Below are 21135 nucleotides of genomic sequence, written 5' to 3' on the forward strand. Positions count from 1 at the left end.
AAAAGAGCAACGTTATTCTCCTGGAAGAAGTCCTTCGTCAGGCGGGCTTTGTGAATTGCAGCGTTGTCCTGTTGAAAGACCCAGTCATTACGGCACAGACGGGGGCCTCGGTCAAGAGGGATGCCCACTGCAACAGATCCAAATAGCCAGTTGCCGTTTGACCCCCCCTGCACAACCTGAAGCTCCATTTTCCCATTGAAGGAAAAAGCACCCCAGATCATGATGGAGCCTCCTCCACTGTGCCGCGTAGAAAACATCTCAGGTGGGATCTCCTTGTCATGCCAGTAACGTTGGAAGCCATCAGGACCATCCAGGTTAAAAATGTTCTCGTCAGAGAATAAAACTTTCTTCCACTTTTCAATGTCCCATGTTTGGTGCTCCCATGCAAATTCTAAATGGGCAAGTTTGTGTCGTGGGAGGAGACGTGGCCTTTGAAGATGTTTTTTGTTCTTGAAGCCCTTCTCTAGCAGATGACGTCTTATGGTTATTGGGCTGCAGTCAGCATCAGTAAGGGCCTTAATTTGGGTTCAGGATCGACCTGTGTCTTCACGGACAACCCGTCGGATCCTGCGGCTCAGTCCTGGTGAAATCTTTTTGGGTCTACCACTTGGCTTTTTTGTCCCATAACTCTCAAGATCTTTTAAGAAATGTAAAATGACTGTCTCACTGCGTCCAACCTCAGCAGCGATGGCGCGTTGCGAAAGGCCTTGCTTGTGCAGCTCAACAATCCTGCCACGTTCAAAGAGAGAAAGCCTTTTTGCCTTTGCCATCAGGAGATCTTGACAGTATGACTGCTTGAAGGACAATGACATGAAAGCCATATTTTTGTGCAGATTTGACCTTTTTATGGCTATGGTCTTAAACTTTTGATCAGCTGTTGAACGGCCTGTTTCAGTTTAAATGCAGTTTTCAATAAATTGCCTACTCTCTATTTTTTGTCTCTTGCTCCTGTTTCTTCTTTTGGCATTTTGAATCAGCACTTACAACCCGGTTATGATCCACAAGAGTGAAATGTGTAAAACTTGCAATGAATCCCCTCGTCTTAAGATTTTGTTCAGGAGTGTATATATACCCGGTGCAATGTGGCGCCAGGTACGACGCAAGTGTTTTTTGCTATATTGTCAGCTTGATGCAGTTATTATTTTCACGGCCAGCACCACGTTGTTTAAATAGCAATTAATATATTTGTATTTGCTTATAGGTATGCTGGTCTGAAAACAAGGGGTGTGTCTCAATCAACTCCCTGGTTCAGTTGTCAGGGCACTGATTAGGACATAAGTCAATGGGCTGACTCCCTGATCAGTGCCCTGACCACTGAATTAGGGACACTGATTAAGGCGTTGATTGAGGCGATGATTGAGAAGGACACACATTGTTTTCAGGCACATTTTTGTTGTGTTGCTATTTTGAGGAACTGAAAAAACGACTGCACCATTGACCAGCAAAAACCTGGTCCAAAGTCAATAGCGCAGTATTTAATTTTTTTGTTATTTAAAGGGGTAGCAATAAAGCTACCCCTTTAGAGCCCCTGTGATCGAGAGAATCATTCTGGTTGCCGCTATCAAAACAATCCCTCCCTCATGTTAACTGAACTCACAGGGGAGCTGAAGCTCATTAAATATGCAAATCTTATCCAATCCTAACCGTGGGCGTTTATTTCCAAGTCTCTAGTGCGGCGCATCAAAACCCAGTGTTCAGGAGAGAGCCTCAAAACCGGTGTAGAAAATAGCCTATTACTCATTAGTAAATTATGTAAAATTATGGAAAAACCACACAAACACCATTAGTTGACCTCAGACTACTTTTTAAAACATTTTAAAAAGCCAGTTCATGACACCTTTAAAGAGCGCGTTAGTAACTGTGGGCCTATAGATGGGTACACACAGGGAAGCACAGCAGTACACAAACATTTCTAATAAATATGAAAAATTAAAGGATTAAAATGTTAAAGATTATCATTCTGTATTTGCAATAATGACGAGCAGATCTGTTTCCTTGAGTTCCATTTTTCCGCTTGCAAATTCTGCCATGTAAATAACGGATCCACCATGGTGCAACTGGCTTTTAAAGGGAATGGGAGATGAGACTGTGATTGGTTTATTTCTACACTACGTCAAAAATGCACCCATTACTCGTTAAGAGAATAGGGACAACCTATATAGACCATATGCCGGGCACGCCGACCATTTTTCCCGTTGTTAAACTAGCAAAAGTGGATTCGAACACGCCTTACGTGCATCTGCACCGTTCGCTTCAGACCATACGCTTAGATTGTTAAAATAGGGCCCTTAGTCTTGACCCTTATCTTCTCTTCCATAGCCGATGGAAAAGAATCCGATGGCAGAAATCATATTCATGGATGAGCGATTGTATTAAAGTTGTATTAACCTTATGGTGATATGAAGAAGGACAGGCAGAGAGCCGCGGGAGCGAATGCTAATGAAAGAGACCTGTGCAAAACACCGATCTCTGGGATTTTTTTATGCTAATGCTGTAGTCGTCCATTTCCGCTCTTTTCGTTGCGTATGTGGGGTAACAAAGCGATGTTTCAGTTTATCTTGGAGTATAGTCAGTGCTAAAATCTTAACGTTATTCAACGGCATTTATACAATCAATGGTGCTTTCAATGATACTGGAGCATTCCCATGTGAGTGGAAATAATGTTAATGAATCATTCATTTTATAAGCAAATAAAGGCACACAATTTTTCTTTTTGCCGCTAGAGGTCGCCTATGCAAAACAAAGGTGTAGCTTGATGATGCCAGGTTTGAGCACAGATTCACGAGAGATCTCCCTCTGCACCCAATAGGATAGCGTTACACATCTTCCCTTCTTAAGAATGACTTCAGTGCCGTTCTTTGTTCTTTTCTCAGAGAAAAGCTTAACTCCAAGTCTTCCAGAGTCGCTGACGAAGCTGATTCGAAAGACCGCTGTTCGCCAGCTTCTGTGTTTACTAGAAGCACGCAAGCGCAACTCTGCTGTCATTATGTTAAGCCCCGCCCACCGACTCTATACACGATATGATTGGCCTGACCAGAGTTTGGTTTTTGCAGCTCAGAACTCTATTGAGAGTTGCTAGATGACACATTTGGGGTAGATTAGATTTGCTGCCGCTTGGGTGCGTCCATTGAGAGTTGGACGAGGATTCGATTAGTACCACAAACGCGGATTCTACAAACATGACGGATGTGTGAGGCCGAGGGTTAAGTAGAGTGGTTTAGATAAAGGGGGTTGATTGATTAAAAATCAGTATCTGACTTGAAGAAAAAATATTTATTTAGTTATCAACATTTTTTCATCTACAATACCACTGTGAACTTTTTTAATGATACATTTGGCCATTTAAGGGTTACTTTAGTGATTTAGCATTAAGCTTTGTATCAGTAGAAACCCGGTAGTATATTCAAATTATCGTACCCCCCTCCCCCCTCATAATCCTGCTAGGACAACAGAATTATGCATTTTATTTGTGGAAAAATTAGATCCTCAGATGACGCAAATATCGTCATTTTGCCTCATCTGAGGGTTTTTTTCGCCAGAGCCTAATGACTACAGCCAGTAGAGGGAGCTATTTCCACGTTTTCAACCCACACAAAGGGGAGGGATCTCACTCACAGAATGTAAATGCACACAGCACTCTTAACGAAGCGGTGCAGAGAAAAGTAAGTGTTTCCTATGAACGTTTAGGTTCCATGTGCGAACTGAAAACGTGCCAGACTGGACACACGCTGTAAATGACCTCAGCTCTGCGCTCTCCATGATGAATTAAATCTGATTCCTGCTGCATTTGTCCCGGGAGTCTCGTTCGGCTCACTGACACGTTATTAAAAAAACGACATGTTCTGTTTTTAATTGTTGTGTTTATTCTCTAACTGAACGAAATGATTGTATTATTTACTATGAAAATCAACAATGTTGGGGGCGGTACTGGTGCCACGGTGTGATATAACAAGTAGCAATGGCTTTGGGAGTGGCCGGTGGGCAGCGGTGCAAGTGCATTCTGGGAGTTGTTCACTTTCATCCACATGACACCAAATTCAAAAATAACTTCACATTTCTACTACATTAATGATCCAGTTTAAATAAAAAGCTTAATGCTAAATCACTGAAGTTTTAACCCATTAACTTTTAAATTGCAGATCAACGTGCTACTACATTTCTGTCCAATACGGTAGAGTCAAAGGGATAGTTCACCCAAAAATGAAAATTAGCCCATGATTTACTCACCCTGAGTCATCTTTGTGTATATGACATTCTTCTTTCAGACAAATAAAATGTTATATTTAATAAGTCCTGGCTAATCCAAGCTTTATAGCTAATAGCAGTATTTGTAGCCCCAGTAATTTAGTAGTCCCAGAGCATATGCAGTCTATGCACACTTTACTGTCCATGTCCAGAAAGGTAATAAAAACATCATCAAAGTAGTCCATATGTGACATCAGTTGGTTGATTAGAATCTCTTGAAGCACTGAAAATACATTTTGGTCCAAAAATAACAAAAACTACGACTTTATTCAGCATTGTCTTCTCTTCCGTGTTCCTCAAATAAAGATTCAAATGACCATGAATCAGTGAATCAATCAATGATTCGGATCGCCAATGTCACGTGATTTCAGGAGTTTGACACACGATCCAAACTGCTGAAATCACGTGACATTGGCGACTCAGTGGAGTAATACGTTTAGCATAGAAGTAGTACCGTCAAGATAACTCGTAGTACCTGGATGAGCGATGTGTTATTCACTTTGGCGGATGTTATCTGGGATTGACTGTCTGGCACCATCTTGTGACTGAAACACTTAAAGGGGTACTTCAGCGCTGGAAAGATTAATCTGTATTTAAACTGGGTCATTAATGTAGTAGAAATGTGAAATTATTTTTGAATTTGGTGCCTTCTAGACTGAGAAGAGACCGAAAATGTATTTTTGTCTCATGGGGATGAAAGACTACAATTTACAGAATTACACATTCCCCATGTGCGAATTGAAAACATGTGGAAATGGCTCCCTCTGCTGGCTGTAGTCTTTAGCCACTGGCCAAACATTCTAAAGATGACGCAAATATCGTCAATTTGCGTCACGGGAGGAATTTTTCCAAAAATAAAATGCATAAATCTCTCCTCTCAGGGGGAAATGAGGGGAGGAAGCACAATAATTTGATTATACTCCAGGGTTTCTACTGATACAAAGCCATATGCTAATCGCTGAAGTAACCCTTAAACCACCATGGGTGTTCTCACAAAAATGAAAATTTGCCCATAGTGTACTTGCCCTGAAGTCATCCTAGGTGTATATGACATTCTTCTTTTTTATATATATATATATATATATATATATATATATATATATATATATATATATATATATATATATATATATATATATTTATTTATTTATTTATTTATTTATTTAAAAAGTCCTGGCAGATCTAATCTTTTGAATGGCAGTAGATGTAGCTCTGTTTTTGAAGTCCATTTAAATGCATCTTTGCGCAAGAGCTAAATAAAAATTTCAAAAAAAAAAACTCAAGACAATATTTAATTTAATTTACTTGAGACAAGAAGCCGTGTAATGAGTGGGATAATGTACACCCAGCTGGTGGTTATCGCTGAACAAACTTCTTCAGAGTAACGCAAGACCTGATCACTCTGTCTGGGTTTATTCATCGATAGCGACCGGCTGGGTGTACATTATCCCTTACATAACATACAACTGGACTGACCAATCAGAATCAAGTATTTAACAGAGACGTGTAATAAAATATATTAATGCATCTTTGGTATTTCTATGATTTCTACAAAATAAAATGAAAATCAAGGGTAAAGTGAGTATGATGTCAATTATTGGTGATGCACAGATGCAATGTCCTGCTTAAAATTGCTTTTTACTCTGGAATAATACATATTTTTGGAAATATTTGGGATAATGTAAGAACACAATTCAACAAGATATATAAGACTGTTCTGGGGTTTTGGTTAGGGCTGTGCAATATATCGGAATTATCGGAATATCGCAAATGTACATATCGTGATATGCATATCGCAATGGCACACAATATCTGGATGATTTTAATTGGCTACTTCAACGTTGTGAAAAGTGTACGTTTTAGATCGAAATATAGCAGAGAATAGACTGGACACATGTTACTTACGCGACTTGCTTAATGTTAAAAAGAGTTATTAAATGTAATTTGCTTGCTGTCTGACACACACTGGAACGTGTGTACAAGCCGCTTCTCTGAAAGCATGTAATCTAGGGCTGGGATAAACGGTTATTTTTTAAACAATTAATCTAGCGATTATTTTTCCGATGCATCCATTAATCTAACGATTATTTTTTCCTGTCCCATTCGGTTACGATTCGATTATCGATTATCTCCCCATTAATTGCCTAATAGCAATTTATACATGTTGATTTAATTATCTGAAAGAAAAAAACGAACTCCTTAACATTGCAATATATGTTTATTGCTCTTAAAATTCCAAAGTAAAAGACTATACAAGAACAATGCATTCAATAAAATCATAAAGTACACACACACACACACACACACCCTATTTTGAAGTTACTGCACTCTGCCTTTGTATTGTCTGCAAAAAATGTGGAGTCATGCCTAGGCAAAAGGCAGTAACTTCTATATTATCAATATTTGGTTGCTGATCACCATTTACAAAATCAATATATTAACACCTGTATAAAATCTAATGATCATGGCATTTATTTTGGATGATTTACAATTAATTATAGCCATCTTCTTATTACCATCATGTGCTTTGGTTGCATTCTGATGCCATTATTAAGGACACAATACGTCTTGTAAAGAGTATCTTCATTGGTGTGCAGCAAAACTTACAGGTTGATAGGTGACACTGAATTATATGAACAAAATAAGATTATTTCTTATGAGTAAACATTTGCATATATAATGCAAAGATATAAAAAATAGAACAAATAACAAATTATGTAAAAATGCATGGGATTGGAATAAGATAAATAGCAAATACTGCCGCTGGTTAATCAAGGGTTAAGTTTGGCTATCACGCTCTAATGACAGCGCTGACTGGATCGGATTGCCCCGGATTGCCCATTCATAGGCTAAACAGAGTAATTATTTATTGCAATATGTTTTTAATGTTTTTATCTAGTAAAAAAAAAAAGATACAATAGGCTACATAGCTTAATTACTTTTACATCTTTGAATGAAAATCGCCTATAGCCTAAAAGGACAACTTTTAGATTGATGTGAACGACAAGTAGGAATAATTCTCAGAATGCTTGTGGATTAAACATCCCCGATGACGTTCATTGCCATGGATTTTATCGGGTTTACAAGAAAAGGTAGGATATATGGATATAATTGCGAACTGTTACTACTGATTGTATGCGTGCTCGCACGCTGTCACGGCATTCGAGTGCACACTGAGTGAATATTCTGCATTATGAAAACATGTATGACAGTACACAGGCTACACCGTAACTTAAACGCGGCAGACTTTAATAGACAGTAAAACAAAGGCGGGACACCATAACTGGATGTCGATAACGTAACTTAATTTAAACATCTGTCTTCCTGTGTGCAGAAATTTATTTATGTAGCAGTGACAACAAAACGCGTGCATGCGCACCTGTGCTCCGTGCGCGCCGCGGGCCAACCCGCAAGCCTTGCACTTCTGAAAGTCTGAGGAGCCACTCGTGTTGCTACCATAGATATACAAAATAAATAATATACTTAATTACATAATATACTTTATTATGTATATCTATGGTTGCTACTACTCTCCGGCGCCACCATCTTTATTTTGAGTCTGACGAATCGACGCGCATATTTTGCCATCGATGACGTCGACGCGTTGTCCCAGCCCTAATGTAATCCCTTCAGTTCTACAGGTCCTTCTAAAAATTATTAGCATATGTGATAAAAGTTATTTTCCATAATATACTGATAAAAAATTAACTTTCATATATTTTAGATTCATTGCACACCAACTGAAATATTTCAGGTCTTTTATTGTTTTAATACTGATGATTTTGGCATACAGCTCATGAAAACCCCAAATTCATTTAAAAAAAAATAGCATATATTTTATCTGACCAATAAAAGAAAAGTGTTTTTAATACAAAAAATTGAATCTTCAAATGATTCTGTTCAGATATGTGCTCAATACTTGGTCGGGAATCCTTTTGCAGAAATGACTGCTTCAATGCGGCGTGGCATGGAGGCGATCAGCCTGTGGCACTGCTGAGGTGTTATGGAGGCCCAGAATGCTTCGATAGCGGCCTTAAGCTCATCCAGAGTGTTGGGTCTTGCGTTTCTCAACTTTCTCTTCACAATATCCCACAGATTCTCTATGGGGTTCAGGTCAGGAGAGTTGGCAGGCCAATTGAGCACAGTAATGCCATGGTCAGTAAACCATTTACCAGTGGTTTTGGCACTGTGAGCAGGTGCCAGGTCGTGCTGAAAAACGAAATCTTCATCTCCATAAAGCTTTTCAGCAGATGGAAGCATGAAGTGCTCCAAAATCTCCTGAGATCAAAATCTCTTGATAAAACACAGTGGACCAACACCAGCAGCTGACATAGCACCCCAGACCATCACTGAGTGTGGGTACTTGACACTGGACTTCAGGCATTTTGGCATTTCCTTCTCCCCAGTCTTCCTCCAGACTCTGGCACCTTGATTTCCGAATGACATGCAAAATTTGCTTTCATCTGAAAAAAGTACTTTGGACCACTGAGCAACAGTCCAGTGCTGCTTCTCTGTAGCCCAAAAGTAGCTTGACCTGGGGAATGTGGCACCTGTAGCCCATTTCCTGCACACGCCTGTGCACGGTGGCTCTGGATGTTTCTACTCCAGACTCAGTCCACTGCTTCCGCAGGTCCCCCAAGGTCTGGAATCGGTCCTTCTCCACAATCTTCCTCAGGGTCCGGTCACCTCTTCTCATTGTGCATTGTGCGTTTTTTGCCACATTTTTTCCTTCCCACAGACTTCCCACTGAGGTGCCTTGATACAGCACTCTGGGAACAGCCTATTCGTTCAGAAATTTCTTTCTGTGTCTTACCCTCTCGCTTGAGGGTGTCAATGATGGCCTTCTGGACAGGGTCGGGTCGGCAGTCTTACCCATGATTGCGGTTTTGAGTAAAGAACCAGGCTGGGAGTTTTTAAAAGCCTCAGGAATCTTTTGCAGGTGTTTAGAGTTAATTAGTTGATTCAGATGATTAGGTTAATAGCTTGTTTAGAGAACCTTTTCATGATATGCTAATTTTTTGAGATTTTGAGAATTTTGGGTTTTCATGAGCTGTATGCCAAAATTATCAGTATTAAAACAATAAAAGACCTGAAATATTTCAGTTGGTGTGCAATGAATCTAAAATATATGAAAGTTTAATTTTTATCATTACATTATGGAAAATAATGAACTTTTATCACATATGCTAATTAAAAAAAAAAAGGACCTGTATTTCGTGTCTTGTTACACACTCAAACTACCAAATACACACAATTTTTTTTAACATACATTTTTGCTAAAACACTGCTGGTCACTTTCAGAAGTTGTAGCAATGCTTTCTTTTCCCAGAAAGAATTTGAAACACAAATGGTATCATTTCTAATTAAAAAAAAATATATATATATAATTTAAATAGATTTTACACACTAATAGCAATATCGTATCGCATATGTAATATCACATTATTTAACGAGGTATTGCATATCACATTTTTCTTAAATAACACACAGCCCTAGTTTTGGTATATTAAGATTTAGATTTTGCCGCCATAAAATAATTCCCAAACAAATATTGAGGCACCAGTAAAGAGAGGAACCAGTCAAAAGTTCTTTGAGAGAGCGAACACAAAATTTATTGTGTGAATATTACACAAACCTTTTCTGAGATAACGCAAAAGCATTTCATTTATTTAATTTTTTTCACCATGTCCGTTTAGGGAAAAATTGTGTATCTGGATCAGGGTGATCCAATTTTACTTTGAAAAACCGGCACAAGAGTAAAATGGATTACTTGAACCTGGTTAGCGAAACGTGGATAATTTAGATCTAGATGAAACTTTTTGAACAACTGGGCCCTGGTGTCTCCAGTGCACTGAAATGTATAAATGCTGTAATATTGTCAGTAAAATACTGCTTATCAATGGACCTTGACTTTTGTTTTTCATGTTTTGTTAACAGAATCTACACACCCCAGAAAATACCTTTCATGTAAAAAATGCCACCAAAAAGTTTCACATTCTTTACCAGTTTCATTCCTAAAGTTCTGATATTTAACCTGTTTTTTTGCTTGAACTCTGCTTTAGGTGGCTCAACACTCTTGGCATCGCTGCAGCTCATGGAATCGACGTTGTACTCCGGCATTCTTTTTTTGATTATGGATACAATCACCTGGTCGACCAGAACTTCAACCCTTTACCTGTAAGTTTTAACACATAAACAGAAAGCAAATCAAAAGCAGTCCATGTTGTTTAACACTCAGACATAACTTGCAGACGGATTTGAGTCACATACCACACGCACTGAAGGTTACGCAAATTAACACCATACGCAGTGATCTGTGTGGTATGCTCGTTACGGTATCATAAAACCACCTAAAACGCGTTGGTAAAAATGACCTGGGCGTAGTTTTTTTTTCCACATAAAGTGTTTTGAAAATGGTCATAGACGGAGTCGGTCTTTAGCATGTGGCTCAAGCACCTTACGGCTTTTCCCGTGGGACCTATTAGCCAAGATGAAAGGTGTTTAGTGGTGTTGAATACTAGGCAGCTGAGGCGAACTGCACTGAAATTCAAGCCCGAGACAGTGTCACCTGTCCCCCACCCCCCCTACATTTGTGCCCCACTGTGTGGAACAGCCAGATGCTGACAGCCTTGCAACCTGAGACGAGGGCACTCCACAGGTAGCCACACCCTCCAGACCGCTGCCAACTTCATCCTGAATTATGTAGACCTCACTCTTTCACAGTGTCCGCAGGTCAGACCCCTGGAGACGGGACAAACAGATGAGTTCAGTTAAATTTCGGTTTGATTTGAGAACCTGTAGGAAAGGCAACGACTTTAGACAGACTGTGTAGGAGAAAACTTTTCAGCTTTGGTACAACCATTGTTGGGTGTAATCCATTACTATTAATTAAATCAATTATAATTTAATTAGTATTCCCTTGAAAAAGTAAAGTAAGGGATTAAGACTGAATTTTTCTTTAATTTGATGACAGTTACTTTATAGACTACATAACAACTATATACAATATTGGGTTTAACATCAGAATGTATCGTCTAATGTTTAATGTGTGTTTAATGTAACCTCATTTGGCAGTTAAAAAATAATCAATTAGCTTTTATATGATTTATTTGAATGAATTAAAAGAGCAGTTAATGTCTATCCTTGTATTGTTCAACTGGTTGTGGTTGATATGGGATTTAGAAAGTAATTAGTAATAAGTAGTGCAATATTTTTAGAGATAATAATTAGTAAAGTAATCTAATTACACTATTAAAAATTTAGTAAGCTAGAAATTATTTACTTTATAACTTTCATAACAAACTACTAAATAAAATAAATAAATAACTACATAACTAAAACAACTAAATAAAATAAATAACTACATAACTAAAACAACTAAAGAAAATAATTAACTACATAACTAAAACAACTAAAGAAAATAAATAAGTAACTAGACTACATAACTAAAACAACTAAAGAAAATGTATACATATAAACAACTAAAATGTATAAATAAACTAAATATAAATATAACTTACCCAACACTGGGTATGACTAATAATTTAATTATGAGATTAAACTAAACTAAATTTAAATTTAAAAATGTTATTTTATTTTAAATTGACAAAAAAAAATTTAAAAGTATTTTACTATAACAGATTGTGTATTATTTAAGGGTATTATTGCTACCTAAAAGTAAAACCCTGAAAATAATTTTTAAATAAAATAAAAATGTAAACTTATTTTATTTCAGCTAGTTTCCAAGGCAAATGTATCTAAACATTATCTAAAGCTTGAAAAAATGTACACATATAAAAACTAAATTACTAAAACGTTTAACGAAAATGAAACACAAAAATATAAAAATAAAATCGAATTCAAAATAGTAACAAAAATAACATTATATCAATATAGTATATAAATACTAGTATATAAATAATATGAATTATTTAATTAATTATGAAAGTATAGATTTTTGCTTTATTTGGAAAGGCAACCGACATTACAAACAGCGTTACAATGTTACATTAAGTTTTTTGTTGTTGTTTATAATTAATAAAATAAATTATTTAAAAAAATCAAAATTCTTTAATAATAATAATATTATTATTATTATCCTCATTATTAGTATTTACTTCTCTGCGACACCAAACACAAAAAATATATAATATATAGCCTAATCAATCTCAACACAACATCAAATGGAAATTTAACTCTAATGTGACTAGAAATGAAACATAAAAAAGAACATTTTTGCCAGAATCCTTCTTTTACAATGTTTTCACGCACACAAACACACACACACACACACACACACACACACACACACACACATATATAATATAATAGATATATAGATATATATATAGATATATAGATTACATCTTATACATACATCTCTGCTTCCACCCTGAACATAATGATTATTATTGTACCATATTAATACAGTCCTGCTGTGTTAATAATGATATAATAATGATTTTAGCTTAACATGCAGCTTACCTTTAGGTTCCTGCTGTTCCTGCAATCCTCACTGACTCCAGATGCTGATAGATACATTATCTGCTCATGGCCTTCAGTTCTTTTACAGCCCACCAGCCGTGGAGAGCCAGACCTGTCGACCTGCTCAGGATAACATGTGTTTCCGTGCAAGTAATAAAACCAAAGGAAGACATAATGAGGACATTTTTTGAAAAAATTACAACGAGGGTAAAAATTCTTGATTTTACAACGCTTCACTGAAGGGCCTGTGAGACTAGATTTCTCTGTGCCAGAATCTCACCAGGAGTATGTTCTTCCAGGACAAGCCAGAATGAGCATCTTTTCCATAAAATGCACTTTGAGCTGCGCTTTCGTCAAGCACTCCTCACAACTTTCGAAACGGTCATCTTTTTTCCCCCTGCCTCGTTCAATATCTAGTTATTCCAAGGACCAATCGCCCCCTGCTGGGATCGCAATGCTTTAAACTTAGCTGGATGTCTGTGGGAACTGCCAGAAGCCCCACAGCGAGAATTCGCAACAGCCGGAACCTGTCGGCCTGCGTGGAAAATTTACGGTCCAACCTTTTCTCTTTAATCCCTTACTGAATCATGTCTCCGTTTCTTTCCCTTCACACCTCAACAAAAGATCTCATCCCCTCTTCTTGCTTTGCTGCTTTTTTCCTTTCTCTCTCGCTGTTTCTTTAGGTTTTTTTTTTACCCTATAGTCTTTTTGATTGGATACTAATTAGAACCATTTATCCGTCATTCCAAGAGATTTCTCAAGTAGAAATGATTCATTCCCGGATAACCATTTACTCCTTTAGAATATTAAAGTGTTAGTTTATGCTAAAATTAAAATTAAGTCAATAATTGCTCAACATGGTGTTATACTGGTGCAGTATGCGTTTCTTTCTTTTTTGGAGCACAAAAGAAGACATTTTGAAAAATGTCCCACCAGCGCCTGTCCATATAATAGCAGTGAATAGCGAACAGCATCAAGCTTTAATAATAATAATAAAAAAATAAGATGCAAAAGTATTTCAGAATGATCCCATGATACATGTCATACACTCATAAAAATGGCATTTAAATGATGTTCACTTTACTTAATGGAAAAAAATCCTGACCTTAACACCTTTCTTCAATAATTCAATAATCTGCAAAATAATGTTTGTTTGTTTGTTTGTTTATGTTATTTATTTACTTATTTTAGTCATGTAGTTATTTATTTGTTTACTTATTTTAGTCGTTTTAGTTATTTATTTGTTTATTTGGTTTAGTTGTGTAGTTATTTGTTTACTTGTTTTAGTTATGTAGTTTATTTATTTATTTACTTCATTATTTTATTTGTTTTGGTTGTGTAGTTATTTATTTATTATTTTAGTTGTTTTAGTTAGGAAGTTATTTATTTATTTACTTGTTTTAGTTGTGTAGTTATTTAATTACTTATTTAAGATGTTTTAGATATGTAGTTATTTATTTATTTATTTGTTTTAGTTGTGTAGTTATTTTTTATTTTTTTATTTAATTGTTTTAAATGTGCAGTTATTTATTTACTTATTTTAGTTGTGTAATTATTTATTTATTTACTTATGCCCTATATTTGTTGTTTTAATTATTTATTTATTTATTTACTTGTTTTAGTTATTTATTTATTAATTTACTTATTTTAGTTGTGTAATTGCTTATTTACTTACTTATTTTGGATGATTTAGTTGTGTAGTTATTTATTTATTTGTTTTAGTTGTTTTAATTATGTAGTTATTTAATGTAGTTTTTTATTTATTCATGTACTTATTTTGTTGTTTTAGTTGTGTAGTTATTTATTAATTTACTTACTTATTTTTGTTTTAGTTGTGTAGTTATTTATGTACTTATTTTAGTTGTTTTATTTATTAATTGTAGTTGTTTTAGTTATGTAGTTATTTTTTTATTTTAGCTTTTGGTTTTGTTGTTTTCTAAGTTATGTAGTTTTTTTTTGTTTTTTTTTATTTTTTTTGTTTTTTCATCTGGGTGAAACAGATAATACACATCTCTTCAATACTCTACACAATAATAATATTATTCATATTCTTATCAATATTAACTATGCTTTCATTTATATTTTTTATTTTTTATCTGCCAGGTGAAAGTAATAGCATGTCCCTCTTCAATAATGAGTTGTACTATTACTTTCACACAGCACTGAAAAGCTTCCTCAGACATATCTCAGATCAGAATAACAGAGAAACTTGGAAGTGGGCTGTTTTAACACGGGTTAATAGGCAATCACCTATCCAACCACCCAAAACCCCCTAGCAACCAATCATAACACCCATTACGCCCATTAGCAACATGCCCAGTTATATTCATAAATCAGAATATCATGAATGCTTTGGGCTGGACTTGACTTGGGGCCATGTCAAACTCTAGTATCCTGGCAAACTCAAGTTTTGCACTGGCAAGCACCATTCACGGTTCCTCCAGAAAATGTACACTTAGTTTTTTTGCAATTCCATTTAGTGTCTGTGGTTAGCGGTGTGAAAATTGCATACTTCACCTTTAAGTATTATTGAAATTGTTGGTTTGTATTGCTCCCAGTTGTTTATTATGTGGTTAAAACTGCTTATTTTTTGTTGCACACTGCACGTTAAGTTAATATGTGTCAGTCTGGCATTAAAAAACATGGCATTTGCTTATATCCTGTTGGTATTATAGACAAGTAGCTGGTCGTATCCTTTAATCTTTCAGGTCTTTAGTGGTTTGACTTTAATGTATTTATTATTAAAGTGGTTTTTATGTTATTAAGTCATTATAGCCGCTGCACTTTCTCAATTTTCCTGGTTGGGCTGAGAAATGCTGGTAGTATCTGCCAACACAAAGTAAGTGAATTGAAGGTTGGTGAGGTAGGCATTCTTGAGGTTTGTCATCATTAAGGCCCCGATAGACCCAGAATTCTTCATTCTTTCGCTTAGGGGTAAAACAGAGTTCGAAATATGTGAGCTTCTATATACTGTTATCGAACATCCTGACACCCCTCACTCTGCTGAGAGTGACGTTTAGATGAATATGTAAATATGTGCTGTACGCTTTCCTCTCAATAACAAAAAGCCACAAAATTAATAATACACTGTCTGTGTCTCATTTAATTATAAGTACAACTTCATTTTCTACTATATACGGTAACACCTCTCCAGTGTGTTTCATGTCAAATGAACCAGAAAAGATTTTCACATGAAAGAATGCGGAGCCTCCGCACACACCTTGACACGGACCAATGGTAGTACAAAAGTATTGCCCGGAGCAAACTTTTCCGTAAAGTTCGAAGTTCGTTTTGGCCTGATTTTGTTTAATATGGGTTTGACCGTAGCTGGCTAGTGCATCTGCGTAACCTTTTGATAGCCTAAAAATACACATACAATTTGTCACGGACCTTTCCAGAGTGCCATGATAGTCCACGAGGACACTGGCGTATCTCAAAGAACATGGCCGCCATTGCCCAATGAAATTGTAGCTTTTTTTTGACCAGGTTAACGAAGGCTGATCGGAACGAAACTCTGTATGTGTCATCGGCACAATGCCCTGAAGGAGCCTGAGAAGTTTCGAGCCAGCTCTTTTCACAAGAGTTACCTCCTTAGACTCCTGAATCCTTGCAACGATATCAAACATGCCCGTTTTCACCTTATGGTTTTTGCAATGATGTGAGTCTGATCGGGACTAGGGTTGGGTAACGAAAACCGGTGCCAATAGAGCACCGGTACCTATACAACCGGTATATCCCATACCGAATCAGAGCGCAGATTTCGGTTCCTCATTTCGGTGCCATCAAACGTGCTTTCGCGTTTTGGCTGGCGCTGAGTCAGAGACACACACGCTCAGCGTTCATCACATATCACAACGATTCAGTGTTTTCACCTCATCAGGTTTAGTTTAGGTTTAGGTTTAAACTTATGGTTTAGTTTAGGTTTCAGACATTTAAATGCACACAAGTAACATTAGCAGCAAAAACACCCTGATGTCTATGGAAGTGGCAATAACAATCCATTCTGACAGTTATAATTTGACTGTGTTTTATTCATATCAGACACACGTAATAGAAATTACTATAAAGTTTACTCTATTCCTCTCCGAATTCTCCAGTCACTTACTTTCATGTATTTCGTGAGACGAGGATGAATTTACGTGAAGTAAATCCGACAGATCCGATCCTCTGAGGCGCAAACTAACATGATGGCGCTCATCAGGCATTATAGATCAACTAACATGATCATCATGACAAAACACATTCACTCAAACATATTTGAAAATCAGAATACTAGATATAGCTCATGACATAAGTTGGTGAATTTTTTGAATTAAAAAAAAAAAACTAAATAAAACGATACAGCTGAGCTGTATTACAGCTCTATTGCGGCTGCTGTGTGTAATGTGAGAAGCATGATGCGTTGCCATGGAAACAATAAGGCTATGCATTCTAAGCCAGAGAATATGGTCATATTAATGCAAAAATAATGCTGATTTGAAATTGGTTTGTAACAGACCAAGACTACAGACTACTTTGCTGTTATTAGTGCTGTAATATCACTAGTATTCATGCTGTTATTTAGTGTTAAATTAGGTTTATTGTATTTGGGTTAGGTGGCTTAGCTTTTACTGTGAATATAAGTAAATTGTGTTTTGTATTTATTTATATATTTAAGTATACTTTAAACTTTTAATAAATTGTTCAATGTAAAGAATGAGGAAAAAAAATCTATAAAAGCCGTTATTTAATGTCATCGTCGTTTTGTGGCTCTTTTTTTTTTAAGTATAGGTTTAGGCACTGGTACCGTTTTTAAAGTACCGGTTTGGCACCGGAATCGAAAAAAAACAATACCCAACCCTAATTGTGACTAAACCACAGCAGGAGATTTGAAAATATAGGTTTATAGCTAAACAATATTTTGATAGGAAGTTTATTTGTTTCATAAATAAAAGTGTCTATAACTTTAAAACTAAATGAGATATTTACACCAAATTTGACACACATGTATTGGCACATTAAAAAGAAAGTGGAGAGAGGTGATGCAATAAATGTCAAAAACATTTTTTCCCTTTTAAAATTGTCTGTATTGGCAGTAAATGGTCTTTTCCATCTATGATCTAAGTAGTTACATGCTTGCAAAATAAAACATATTTATTTTTATGCCTGTCCTTAAAGGCCTTAAACTCTTAAACCCTGAAAACTGCTACTCTCAGCTGAATAGTTTTTGTCTTGTTATATTGTTTTTAATGAATTCATTGAGGAATATCAAGAAGGTTGACAAAGGCGACCGTGGCAAGGAACCCAAACTCCACTGGTGACCGAAATAGAGAAAAAACATTGGGAGAAACCAGGCTCGGTCAAATAACAAACATGGTGTGATTTAAAGGGTTAGTTCACCCAAAAAAGAATGTTCTGTCATTAATTACTTACCTTCATGCCGTTCGACACCCGTGACCTTTGTTCATCTCCGAAACACAAATGAAGATATTTTTGTTGCAATGTGATGTCATTTCCTCTCTCAAGACCGATAAAAGGCACTAAAGACGTCGTTACAAAGTCCATCTCACTACAGCGGTTTTACAATAATTTTATGAAGCGACGAGAATAGTTGCTGTGTGCAAAAAACAAAACAAAAACTAAATAAAGACTTGGTGATGGCCGATATCAAAACACTGCTTCCTGAAACTTCAGAGCTTTATGAATCAGTGTATCGAATAAGCGGTTAGGATCGAACCCAAAGTCGCGGGATTCCAGCATTCTGGCGGTTTGACACGCGATGCGAATCCTTAATAGATGTGCTGTCATCTAGCTCTGCTTCACGTTGCTCTGGTTGGTTGTAGCACAATCCAAATGTGTGCAGAGGGTCATTATTTAGTGTTTTTTTTTTTGCGCACAAAAACTTTTCTCGTCACTTCATAAAATTATTGTAAAACCACTGTAAGCGAGATGGACTTTGTAACGACGTCTTTAGTGCCTTTTATGGGTCTTGAGAGAGGAAATGACATTGTTGCCAATGAAGGCCTTTCTGAGCCATCGGATTTCAACAAAAATATCTTCATTTGTGTTCCGAAGATGAACGGAGGTCTTGCGGGTCTGGAACGGCATGAGGGTGAGTAAATAATGACATCATTTTCATTTTTGGGTGAACTAACCCTTTAATTTCAGGCTGCATCAAAAGTCAGATTGTGGATTGACGTCATTTGTTTGGAATCGATTTTTGAAATCGAAATGCATTTAAATTCGACCCCTATAGAAGTTTCACTGCATCTTATCCTAATGCAATCCTCCTTTAACTACTTGAGATGTAAGTCTCTAAAACAGTTTTTTTGTAAAATTGCAGAGGAAAGAGACCCACCCATCCCTGAGTGTCTTTTTCCCACTGCCTATAGCAGATGCTGCACAATGTACACTGCCGGAGCAAATTAAGTTAAAGTTTCCCTGGAAAAGAAGCCTTTAAATGCTGCCATATGCAGGATTGCATGGGAACTTCCTGATGCACACATGCTGCTTTGAACCAGCTCAATTAGGTGTTGAATTTAGGAACTGATGAGAGGTATTAGGAGAGACCTATTGTAGTCATGCATGTGAAATTCAGGTAGCCCGTGCAATAAGGTATATTATCACATAGGAAACAGTTATCTGGTTGCACTTGCCCAGTTATTGTACTTTGTACAATTTAAGCTCTTCTGTGTGCATTAAATGTGAGGTGATTTATAGTTTTACTCGATCACAGAAGGATAAATGTGCTGATATGTTGCAAAATACTGACTTTTAGATAACAACATGATAACATTTTGCCTGAGCACACACACATTCTTCTTTAATTTACACATTTAGCTCTTTTAATAAGATTAATAGTCGACAATTCATGCAAGATATAAAGCAGGTGATCTTGGAACCCTATTTTTAAAGATACAGTTTTTTTCAGTTTTGGTTGTTTTGTAAATGTGAGAGCATGTCTGAAATGTTGCTGTGTTCCCCCATTTGGTGAAAAGCAAAAACTATGGTGTGTATCACTCAATTCTATAAGGCATTTCATTCTTTATGGTCAAGAGGAGACTTTTTTACTTTGTTTTTCCTCAGTTTTAACAGGAAAGGCATCCAAAGAAAGACTATGCTTATGTCTCTCCATTCGAGCATCCAAGAAAACGTCTCTCTCAATAAAAGACTGAAGCACATGTGCATTTTTTTTAACCCTGAAAAAAAAAAAAAAATGAAGAGTCTCTCTCACTAAAGTGAAGGCAGATATGAGAAACTTGCGTTACGCCTATACAAATCCCTCTTTTTTTCACTTTTCAAATTCAGTTTTCTAGAGCTTTCCCTTTAACAGTTCTAAAATTAAAACTCCTTGGAAAGATGGAAGGATGCTGGAGTTCACTGGAGTTCTGCTGGCGAAGAAATGCCACATCTGTCTAGTGTATTTGAAGCAGAATCATCTTGCATGAATCATGTTTCTTGGGCAGAGGTGCACCACGCTAACATGACTCCATGGCAGGACGGCTTGACCTAACACGCGTGTTGACATGGCCAAGTTCCAATAAAAATGCCTCCGTGATGCTTTTTATTTTGTAACATGTGTTTTGTGTGTTGGTATTGTAGGATTACTGGTTATCTCTGCTCTTTAAACGTCTGGTGGGCCCCAGAGTGCTTGCGGTGCACGTCGCAGGGCTTCAGAGAAAACCACGACCTGGACGGGTGATCCGAGACAAACTCCGCATATATGCACACTGCACCAGCTTTCACAAGTAGGTTCATTCAAATCCAAATATATCAATTCTGTTACAAAACCTAGTAAGCTGCCTTTTTAATGGGTTGTGCAAGTATTTTAGTTTTATTTATTTATTTATGCACTGCCGTTCAACAGTTTACCTTTGAACAGTCTCTTATGCTTACTAAGGCTGCATTTATTTAATAAACAATACGGAAAAATTACAGTAAAAATATAGTGAAATTAATACATTTTTTAGCATCATTACTCTAGTCTTGCCACATGATCCTTCAGAAATCATGATTTGATGCTGAAGAAACAGGTTTACAATAATATTCCATTAGTTAACGTAGAATTAACAATACTTCTACAACATTTATTAATATTAATTATTAATATTAATTAACAAGTTACTGTTAATTTCAACATTTACTAATCAGTGCTTGGAAGGTTTCTTTGCATATTGCAAGTTTCCCTATTTAAAATGTAATAAGTTGTGTAACTATTTAATTACTTTATTAAAGTAATGTAGCTCATTACATTTGATTACTTTTCTAAAAATCTAACAAATGTTTTCAACTGCTTATCATTTTCAAAAATGTATACCAGGCAGGGTAAACCTTTAAAAACACAGTTATATTTAGGTTATATTTCAAAACTAAATACTAGATCTTTATCCTGTAGTAAAAAAAAACATGTCTTTCTCCTTACTTATA

General features: G+C 36.3%; 1 protein-coding gene across 2 annotated transcripts in view; it reads left to right on the forward strand.

Annotated features, from left to right (window-relative positions):
* Positions 1–21135, forward strand: part of hpse2 (heparanase 2) — a 176873-nt gene that overhangs the window by 137095 nt on the left and 18643 nt on the right. For both annotated transcript variants that reach the window (XM_067421959.1, XM_067421960.1), the window contains 2 exons: positions 10308–10422; positions 20311–20456. In XM_067421959.1, coding sequence (XP_067278060.1) covers positions 10308–10422; positions 20311–20456 — 261 coding nt within the window. The remainder of the gene's footprint in view (positions 1–10307; positions 10423–20310; positions 20457–21135) is intronic.

The sequence above is a fragment of the Pseudorasbora parva genome, chromosome 17 (genome assembly GCF_024679245.1).
Source record: "Pseudorasbora parva isolate DD20220531a chromosome 17, ASM2467924v1, whole genome shotgun sequence".
NCBI lineage: Eukaryota > Metazoa > Chordata > Actinopteri > Cypriniformes > Gobionidae > Pseudorasbora > Pseudorasbora parva.